At 34.0% G+C, this 11,376-nt stretch overlaps 1 protein-coding gene across 1 annotated transcript in view; it reads left to right on the top strand.

Annotated features, from left to right (window-relative positions):
• Nucleotides 1-11,376, top strand: part of LOC106471315 (pre-mRNA-splicing regulator WTAP-like) — a 71,874-nt gene that overhangs the window by 23,945 nt on the left and 36,553 nt on the right. The window contains exons 3-4 of the mRNA XM_013931909.2: nt 8,198-8,322; nt 9,151-9,329. Coding sequence (XP_013787363.2) covers nt 8,198-8,322; nt 9,151-9,329 — 304 coding nt within the window. The remainder of the gene's footprint in view (nt 1-8,197; nt 8,323-9,150; nt 9,330-11,376) is intronic.

The raw sequence follows: 11,376 nt of genomic DNA, 5'->3' as shown, positions 1-11,376 counted from the left end.
GAGGGTGATTAGGTTTCCAACACTCCAGGTATGCCAGTTTTTCTTCCCCGGCCAAAGGTCGGATACTTTTTTCACAGGCCTCGTATGTGAGAGAGGTAAGTACCTATGGGAAATGTATTTTCAGTATAGGAAAATAAAAACTTTGCTAAAATTATTTTTTGCTTGCCAAATTAGTTAATAATTAATATCTAATTTTTAATTTAAAATTTAAGACATTGACTTAGTTTCTCAGTTACTAATATTTGATGCATATATATATAAGTATCAGAGTCATAGCAGCCAACGTAGTCAAATGAAGGTATCCGTTAGCCATGACAAATAATAACAGAATCTGAATCCAAGGTAATTTATTTCTTGGTAAGAATGAAAGGACCAGTAGTAGGCCCAAAACAGCAGGCATCGTGACAGACTTGATGGGGGGCTCTAACAAGCCATCACAAAACTTTTTATGGGTGCTTTTAAGTGTCACTGTGATGATGCCTGTCAAATGTTTATGACTGGTGAATGAGGATTTGCCAGTTTTGAAGAAAAAGTGGCACTTACTGGAATACATTGTAGATTGTTTAGTTCTTTTTTTAATGTACGTTATGTGAAATATCAGAAATGTTCTCAAGTTTCCATTCTTTACTGAATGAATTTATTTTGTAGCAATTTCTAATGAAAGTATTTTATCAAAATATGTAGTATATGTAGCCTGGTAGCTTTAATTAAAACCTAAAATTCACACAAAGTACTTTACATGTGTAATATAAATGAGTAAAAACCCTATAACCAGAGTGCTTTCGAAAGGTGGACCTTTCTTCTTCAGAGGCAAACTGTAATATAAGTAGTGTATTATACTTTCTATGCTTCTTAAATTTGCAGTTATTCACCATACGATGTAAGCAATACATTTTACTGTTCTGTTTCTGTTATGATGCCTTACCTCCTTTCACATAGCTTTCACTAGCTTTGATACTCCCACTTACTCCATGTGATAAAAAGTGGTACATCATTGCTGTAGTATGCAAATAAGTATGCAGCAACCCTCCATCAATAGGAGTGTGACACGCTAGTGCAGCTGGCTCCCTCTGTACACCAGAACTCAATCTTCACTTCTCAATTTGGCACAGTAGTGTGAAGATGTTCAAATTTTGCTCATGTTTGATTTAGATTTTTCAAAATTTTTTTGGCCTGCTCAACTGTGGTTTCCTGTTCTTACCTTCTTTCACTTTGCTATTCCCTTCCCTCCTTCAACAACCACAGTCTCCAGTGTATCATCCCAATTTCACCATACTCTGGCTTCACATGTGGCATTTCGACAGTCCCTTACGAGGTAGTCCAGGCTCTCTGCACTGGTAGCTTCCATTTTTTGCCATTCCACCCGTTCTTCCTCCTTATTGATGTATTGGAGAAAATTATGTGTTTTTCACCAATGGTCTCTGCACCATGATTACCTCCTTTCCTGTCCTATTGTTCCTCATTTGTCTGAATTTTTTACGTGGCTGTTTGACAATGGTTTTTCTATTTCTACCATTGCTGGCTATAAAGCAGTCTTGTTCAATACCTTCTGTTTTTCCCATTCCCATCAATTATTTTCCTCTCTGGTTCTCCCCTTTTGTCTCTTTTATTCTCTTTGTCCTGTGCCCCTTCCTGGTTGGGACATCAGTGTGGTTCTCCATTGCCCTTCCCTACCTTCTTTCAAACCTTTGGCCACCTGTTCCGTGTACCGTTTGTTCCTCAAGGCCTTTGTTTTGCTCCTTTTTGCCTGTGATCATTGTTGGTTGGTGTTGGATATACAAGACTGTTTAGTATAAGTGTTATTATTTAGTTTATTTTGTGACTTAGTATTTAATGATTTTTTAGTTTTCATGACAAAATGTTGAAGGTTGGTTTTTTTTAAAAGTGATAGTTGTGACAAGTTTCGTTATGTAGCTTGATACGAATCGTGTTGTATATGCATTTTAATTGTTGTACTAAGCCTTAGTAATATTGTTGATGTCATCTTTCTCAATACATCTTTATGTTTTTCTTGCTGTATAAATATTGTTGCTAATTTAAGGCTAGATTTTTCTGTCACATGTTATAAATATGTGCAAATACAGAGAAAAAGGTATGTTAGGGAAAGTGAAGTTAGATAGTTTGGTTGTTAGTTTAGCCATAATTGGCGATATCTAAAGTGACTTTCACGATGGTATTGTAACAACAGAAGTAACAAGTGTAATTTTTCTTGTCAAAGGGTGTTCTGAAGTAATTGAACTTGCCTGTGTGGAGTTTGACAAAATAGACTTATTTGAAGCTCTGGATACAACTGTGGTAACCCTCAGGGTAACATAAGTGAATTTATCACTATTGTATTGTGATAAAAGAGGAGAGAAGTAATTCCTCTTGTCAGTTGGGTTAAACAATAGTGTAACAAATTTTTGTACATGCATTTGACTTGACTTGAATATATATTATTTTAAAGCAAGTGGATTGTGTGCTGTGTTTATTGTTGAAATTTATTCCCAACAAGTCACAAACACCTACTGTAAAGAATTCACAGCCCTATCTATACCTGATGGTTGGATGTTTTCACCCTTGATGTATCACATCTTTTTAAACCATACCTGTTTTCCTGTATCTGAATCAAGTTTTCTTCAAATGGTTTCAGCAGCTCATGGAGGTGATATAACATTCACCCTATTTCCTTTCCTTTGATTTTCTGTTTCTATTCCCATTCCAAGCCAAATCGTCTCCTCTGTCCTTTCATGCTCTACAATGTTATATTGCCTGCACGACTTCTTTCCAAGGTTTCCATTCCTGCTTGTGTACCCATTGGAACCCTTTATCTTCATGATATTTCCCCTACCACCCTAATGAGATGAATTCACCAGTTTATCAGCTTGACTTATTCTTCTTTTTCTTCTGATTCCCAGTCTTTTTCCTGGTGTCCTCTCATCAGATCCAGCACTTCTCCCTTTCCCTGGCTGCCTGTTTCCATTGTCCATTGGAAGAAATCATTCAGGCATTCATGTGGACCACACCTTATACATTAATCTCCCATTACCTTCATTGTGTGGCCATCTCCTCCTAATCTGAATACTGAATACAACCTGTTACCATTCTCCTCACCTCCGTTCAACTGCGAGTGGGTTAGTTTATACTTATTTATTTCCCTTTCTGGGTCACTAATGTACATATATCCCATTGTGTAATGAGTGATGCCTGTTCAAGTACACTAATACATAAATCCACACTGTATGGCTGTTACAGTCTATAATGTCCACTGTTGAGTTGGGGTGTTCCACAAGACCACTAGTACTTTTATCCTTGCAGTCTTTTACATCCTAACTTTATCCATCCCAGACCATTCCAACTTATGGACTATCATGAGTAAAGCATAAATAAATTGGGACTGGATTACTTTCAAAAATATGGTTATGTGGTCACCCATTTCACTTTCTTCAGTGTTGCACTCCTCCTCCACCCCCCACCCCCCTATTATTCTAGTTGGGTATGGGAGTCCTTACCACTCACCTGCTCCTAGCTTTGAGGGTGGTGAACCATGGAGGCATTCTCCTAAGTGCTCGATCCCATTCAGATGAGGCTAAGGTATTGGTGTAGATGGTGTGAACTCTCCTTCTACTGTGGACCAGATGTACAATTTCCAATGCTGCCTGGTTTTACTTGGAGATGATCCACCAAAATCCACTTTACCCCTTTGGCTGGGACCCCTCCTCCTACTGCTGTCTGAATGACTGATGTTGGAATAGAGCTGAACTAGCCAACATACATCCTCATACATGGCTGATAGAAAGCCCTTGTCCTACCACAGACTGGATGATAAATTCCTAATGCCACTTGGTTTTGGATTTAAGTGACCCACCACATTGCATTCTTCCTTTTTACCATTGCTTAGATGTTGGTACCTGGGTGGCCTGATTTTGGTAGTGTACAGGATTTGCATACATGTGCCCTGCTTGGGTGGTTTGAACAGAAGTTGTTTTTCCCTTCTGCTTCCTAAGCTTGTGGTGAAGATGGTTGGGACCGTCCTACCCCGGAACAGAAGACAAATACCCGATGCCACCTAGTTTTAGAATGGAGTTGATCCACTGATTATGCTTGCTTGCATCCTGTTGCTTGTGGATGTGCTCCTTTTCTGCCTTTTTAGCAACATGTATTTTCACGATGGGTGAAAAGTATATCTCTTTCAAATGTGGTGTGGTCTACAGAGAGATATCACACTTCATAGGCTCTCTTCATATGCTTTCCGAATGGTACTCGTAACTCTTACACCAGTTTCTTCACCAGGTCAGTGTGAGATTCTAGCTAGTATGTGAGAAGAGGTAAGGTATCGTATCGGATGTTATAAATTTCCTGAACTGAAAATGTATTTCCGATAGATACTTACCTCCTTTCACACTTCCCACCCAACTTCCGGTGCTTCTTTTTTGCCTAATCTTGAAGTGAAGATGGAATTCCACAATGTAGAGGGAGCCAGCTGTGTCAGGAGGATGTTTGTCACTCCTATTAGTGGAGGGTTGTCACATGCTTGTTTGTATGCTACAGCATAACTGTACCACATGTGGGGTAGGTCGGAGTATCAAGGATGGTGGTGAGCAAAATTTGTGTGCATATAGAGAGCAGCACTGAACAAGAAAAGCTATTGTGTGAGATGAGGTAAATATCTGTCGGAAATATGTTTTCAGTTCAGGAAAATTATAACTTTCATACCTGAGTTATTAAAGTTCATATTTTTGTAAAATATCTTTTCACAGGATGGACAATAAGTAAACTAAAGAAATACAAATCTGCTTAAATGCTCAGTGGAACAGAAGTATGTGTTGAAAAATGTCATTAACAAAAAAATGTATTTTTTGTAAATTGAAAAGTTTGTACCTGATCATTCTTTACAACCTTCAGTGTTATCTTAATGAGGTGAATTATTTTCTATGTTTGATATATACTTGTGATTATGGAGCTATTAATAGTGAATGCTAACTTAAGCCTTAATTTGAAGGGTGAGGATCAACATATTATCAATCTTTAGTATGAAACATCAGTACCTAACCTAAGCTTTGATGTTAAATGTAAAGATCAGCATATTAAACTAACTTTTAGTTTGAAGTGTTAATACCTTTATGAAGTAAAAGATCAGCATATTATCAACCTTTAGTATGAAGCAGTTGTACTTAGTCTTACCTTTAATGTGAAGTAAAAGATCAGCATATTATCAACCTTTAGTATGAAGCAGTTGTACTTAGTCTTACCTTTAATGTGAAGTAAAAGATCAGCATATTATCAACCTTTAGTATGAAGCAGTTGTACTTAGTCTTACCTTTAATGTGAAGTAAAAGATCAGCATATTATCAACCTTTAGTATGAAGCAGTTGTACTTAGTCTTACCTTTAATGTGAAGTAAGAGATCAGCATATTATCAACCTTTAGTATGAAGCAGTTGTACTTAGTCTTACCTTTGATGTCAAGTAAAAGATCAGCATATTATCAACCTTTAGTATGAAGCAGTTGTACTTAGTCTTACCTCTAATGTCAAGTAAATAATCAGCATATTATCAACCTTTAGTATGAAGCAGGTGTACTTTAACCACACCAAGATGGGTCTTCCTATAATCATGGATCAAAGGCCATGTCATCATGTTTGTAGACTTACAATTAAAATTTGATTGAACTACTATTTTATGAATGTACATCAATAAGTTTGGTATCAAATTGTAGATTATAATTCAGATTTTAGTATTATACATTAGTTAATTTCTTAATTTAAAAGTAAATATAAAAAAGTTTCTAAGTATTGATTTCTGTGTGTCACATAGGTACGTTGAATGCAACATTGGTTCAAGTTATGTTTATGATGTCCAAATACAAAATCTTTAGTTTCTTCCAAATTAGAACCTCCTATCTTATCTATTTGCTGAGATATTGCTACATTTATTGAATCAAACACTGTGGCCCTGCCTACCTCTTTCCATTTTTGGAAATACTTGCTTATGCACACCTACTTCTGTCTATGATGTGTGATTAACCAATCAAAAGCTTGGAATGTCCCCCAGGTGGTTTTCTGAGTCTGTGAAGTATTTACGAGGGAAACTTTTTTTTTCCATGGTAGATTCCAAGTGGTAAGAAAAAACATTATTGAGCTTGAAAAATCATATTTTTTTAAGACCCAAATACAGCTTAATTACAAAGCTTGATAAATTATAGTGGAATTACGTGGTATTGATATAGTAATTTATAATTTTTTATTTCAAAATGCATATGTAAAAACAAAACAAGTTTTTTTTTTTTCAGAACTTATTTGTAAATGGTAATATTGTATATACACATATATAATGTATTATAACTGAAATGTGACTGTATTTTACTGTAAAGGCCAGTATTATATTATTGGATATTATAACGTGAGTGCACGTGCACCTTGTCATTCAACTTCTGTAATGCTAGTCAGACACTGCTTAAAGGTCAGTAAAATGGAAATAATAAATTTTATATATATGTGTAATATTATATTTAAGCTGTTTAGGCTAAACATCTGCAGTTTTGTGTTATAATTTGAAGTAATTCTAAAAAGAAAAAAGCACAACTTGTATCTCTTTCTTTTTTTTATGTTGGCTATGAAGTCAATTGAATTGACCAAACCCATACAGAGATACAATAGTGAAAATAACAAAATTAATTATCTGGAGGCTATAAACATTTCACATGTGAAATTCAAAAATTTTCTGATGCATTAAAGTATCTTTAATCTCAAAATCAAAATTGCTTTGCATGTTGGATAGTCAACATTCAAAAATAAAAATCTGATATTTTATATACAGAAGCCTTGTAATGTTTACTGTTAATCTGCAAAATTTCATGAAGGTATGCTCACAGTATTAAAAGTTACAGCATGAAACTATAACAAGCACAAGATGGTTACAGGGTCAGTCCATGGAATTGAGCCTCTAGTGAGAGAGTTAAGGAGAAATAAAAGATCAGCGTTGCTTAGCCTAACCTTGCCTTAAATTTGAACATGCTGTTACCCAGAATTTCAATATAGGGTACCAAAGTTAAGTGTTGAGAGGCCAGTAGCCCCCAGGTCATGGTTTAGAATTATAGCCCTTGTCTGTATTCTCATCTGGCCTGAAAAGCTTTGGTATTGGTAAAAGGTCATGTAACCTCTGGATATGACCTAAATAGTATGGTTGACATATTATTATACAATCTGTGTCTTAACTCAGAACTCCCTATTAATGATTTATAATAGTTTTCTAAATATAAGGTTCTGACTTTTTAACAAAAATATCAGTGATAGTTTCTAATATTACATTGCCTAAACTAACAGTGAAATTGTTTTCAAGTCTGATTTTGCTTGTCTTGCTGCTCCTCACTGGTGTGGGGTGGCCAGGCATTTTACACAAAAGACTATAGTATAGATGATGCTTCTTGATATGTTCTCATAACCTTGAACAAGAACTGAAATATTTGAATATAGAGTTGTGTGAAAATTACATCTAGTAAGTAGTATGACCATACCTTTCATCATGTTTTAAATGAACAACACCTGCCAGTTCACTATTGCTTGTTGTTGCTGTTCTGTGCCTTTTCTTCTAGATGAGTCTTCATCAAATGGTAGGAAGTCATTATAAAAATAATAGTACAAGATGATGAGTCATAAAAGCAACTTTATGATATTAATACTTGAAAAGAAAAGCACTGTAAATATCAACAGAAAGACAACATTTAACCTTTAATATATATATATATAAAGTGTAAAGATCAGTATATGTCTTTACAGCATGGACTTGATTTGTAAAATTTCACAAAACCTGATGATGAAACTTAGTTGAATGGATAGCAACTGCCTGTTTTAGAAACACAAGTGTAGAGGGTGATGTTTTGAAAGTCTTCCACCTTTTATCTTCCAGAAACGTCCTCTACACTTGTGTGCCTATAACAGATAATTGCCATCCATTCAACTAAGTTTCATCATGAATATCCTGCTTAAGAATCTATCAAAGAATTTTAAAAAAATCTATTGCACATACATTAAGAAAATTAACAGTAGTTTTCACCTCTTTTTTTTTTCCCCTGTACAGTGTATAGCTCTGTGGTTTCTTTTTACTGGTGCATTCACCGTTTTGAATATGTTTACGAAATAGAAAAGAAAATTTTCATAATATTTTAAATTAATCAAATTAATAGTTGTTTCTGTAGCAAATAGCATATTTTCTTACAGTGGAACTAGTAAGTTTAAGAGAGTCTGAAGAAAAGCTGAAGCAGCAACAGATAGAAGCCACGAGGAGAGAGAACATTCTGGTAATGAGGTTGACTACCAAAGAACAAGAGATGCAGGAGTATGCAGTAAGTATTTATGATGTATTTAACTATCATATTTAAGTCATCCAATAGGTGTCCTTTTATTTTCATTATTATTATTATTATTATTGAAGTGAACAATTTGACGAGTCACGAGTCCAAATATTTATCTCTATCTGATAAGTTTGTATTTTTATGTGGTTTCTCAGGGAAAATCTCATTTGTTAAAAATTCAAATAATTATAGTTATTTGATTTCAAACAGGTTACTATAGCAATTTTTTTCTGACTTTTGTTCTTATGATTTGTATGAAGGATATTTAAGATAAATTATTTTCACTAATGATTAAGTGATGTTGCAATAAAATCCTTACATTTCTATGATCTAAGATAAGGTATTTAATAGTACTCTAAATTAAGAAACATTTATTCATTATTTAAAATGGTGATTCTTCCCTCCACTTCTCTTTTTTAATGTATGTGTGTAACGAATCAGCAATAATACTTTATCTGAGTGATGTTAGCTGTACTCTGGAAGTTGGGGATGCGGCTTTGTCACATATATTTCTTAGGGAAGAAATTTTCTTTTTACTTGTCAGATTGTTTTTGAAATTATTTGTACTTATTTTCAGTATTTTTATTAATCTGGTTATAAACCATCTATATAGGGATCAAAGGGATGTTTATCAGAACTTACAAGAACATTGTTTAAAGCAATGCATGTAAAATTTCTTGTTTATAGGTTGTTTCTTGTGAATTTTCTATGATAGTAAGTTTAACTTTTTTTTTTTTCAGTATAGTTTTCTGAAAATGTTTTACCTTGCTATTGTGTAAATACATTTAGACTATATCTCTCCCTTCTAATCTACTTCAGAACCAAATCCAAGAGCTAAAGCAAGCCCAGATCCCTAGTATGGCCCAGCTGAGAACAGCTTTACTTGATCCAGCAGTCAACTTCATGTTTGAGAAAATGCGAAAAGAAGTGGACAGCACTAAAGCTCGACTGGAGGAGTGTCAGAATGAACTGAGTGCTTGGAAATTCACCCCTGACAGGTGTGGTGTTCAGCGGCCTCTGGAGGCAGTATCTGTTCTCAAACTTTTACTTCCAACATAAGACCTTTTCAGACTCATGTACTCTTTTTAACTACTGAAATCTCTCAGGTACAGTAGAGTTGTTGTCAAGACTTCCTCAAGAGTCATCACTAAGGAACAAAAGGTTGAGGGGTAGTCACATGACTGACGCCCCATCTTCAGTTTCCTGTTTGTGTCTTAAGAACATGGTGCATAAGGAAATGTAAATGAGTAGCCAGCCCCTCTGAAGCAAAGAAATGACTGAACAGACACTAACTGTGTTTTAGACTTTTTATTTTCTTGCTCAGATTTAAAGGGGTTTTGGAACTGCAGACTTTTCTCTTTGTTGGTGAGAGCAAAACTTTCAGAAGTTGCTGTGGACATTTGTTTCCGCTGCCAGACTTTTAAAATGTGTCTTAATTAAGGTATTAAGCTCCACCAACATTTTGCATCAGTGGGATAAATGAAAAATATGGATTTTCTGGCTACAAAGTTAAGCTACAATTTAAGCTTTTTACTTAATCTGTGTAGCTCTCTAATGTTTCTCCAGAAATCAAGCAGTTTTAGTAGAATAATTTAAGAAAACATTTTATTATAATATATTAATACAAAATCAGGATTATCATTTTAGACTAAGCCAGTGATTGTTTCTTAGGCATACCACATCCTCTAAAAACATAAAATATTGTTTTTTCTTACCATTAGAGTACAATAACACAAATGCTGCAGTTCATTTGTGTACTAATGGTGGGAGAGGGATTCTAGTTCACTTCACACTCGGTAACTTATTGTCAGTTCTTTCGTTTTCCTTAAATTTTTTGAGCTTTCATTTTATACATTGGAACAAACATGTGACCTAAGGTTTGCACAAAAAATGTATTAAAACATAAACATACTATATAATAAGATTATAAACTATTATTCTTTATGAGAAATACCTAAGTCTGTTATTAAGAATAACATTTGGATGTTCATTATTTTAATACTAGTTGAATACCAAACTAAATTTAAGTAGATGTACAAGAATTAATAAAGATCCTAATTGATAATATTTTAGGAATAGATATCTGTTAAATGTAACTGCACCTAATCTTGGGAAGAAGTTATTATTAAAACACCTGTATATTGAATTGAATTCAAAAAATATATGGGAAAAGCGTGTTACAAAAAAACTAATGATGTAGTATTTACTTTTTAGGGTGACAAAAATGAAAGTTGCAAAATTAGGCTTAGAAACCTTAAGTAGCAGGACCCTTGTCCATTAGTACACAAACTTTTTTCAGAATGTAATTAGATAACCCAATATTTAGAAAGTTTATCTTTTGATTATCTTGGCAATCCTGAAGTTCATGTTGCATAATTCTTGTTAATATTTAAAAGCTTGCTAGAAATGGGCATCTTTCAGTCATATGGACTGTATTACTAGGAAGTTGGGTAGCCTATAAACCATGTTAAAGAGTGTAAACAAATAACTGGAATAGTGATAATCAGTCAAAACTAGTAGAGCCATTATAATCATCACTTTGATTGTGAGGTAAAAATAACAGTATATCCTCCTGGCTATCTTAAAAAGAGTTGTGTATTGCACAAATGGAAAACAAAGGTCACATATTCAAAACATTTGACATTAGTGGCTGAATTATATTTGAATTATACTTTTCTGTGTTAGAGTGCTTCAGTAAGTTACTGTCTATGTATAATAAGTTTATTTCCCTTTCAGAAAAAAATTGAGTGTACATTTTATGGCTGCTTGAAGTTTGACATGTTTGTGTGAGGATTAACTTTCTTTATTGGTATTAATAACAAGGTACATGAAACTAAAAGGTACTGACATCATGATTGATTTATTCAGTATATTTTTAATCATACCTACACATTATGTTTCATACCTAACATATATATATATATATATATATATATATATATATATACTAATACTAGTAAGTATAGTAAGTTTTGTTCTTACTTAACTTCTTGTTAGGTTAACTAAACTGTTAGCACCTATGGTCGTAGCAAGAAAACAAGACTA

The sequence above is a fragment of the Limulus polyphemus genome, unplaced genomic scaffold (assembly GCF_000517525.1).
Source record: "Limulus polyphemus unplaced genomic scaffold, Limulus_polyphemus-2.1.2 Scaffold4536, whole genome shotgun sequence".
Lineage (NCBI taxonomy): Eukaryota > Metazoa > Arthropoda > Merostomata > Xiphosura > Limulidae > Limulus > Limulus polyphemus.
The sequence above is the reverse complement of the archived record's forward strand: the minus strand, read 5'-3'. Positions and strand labels throughout refer to the sequence as shown.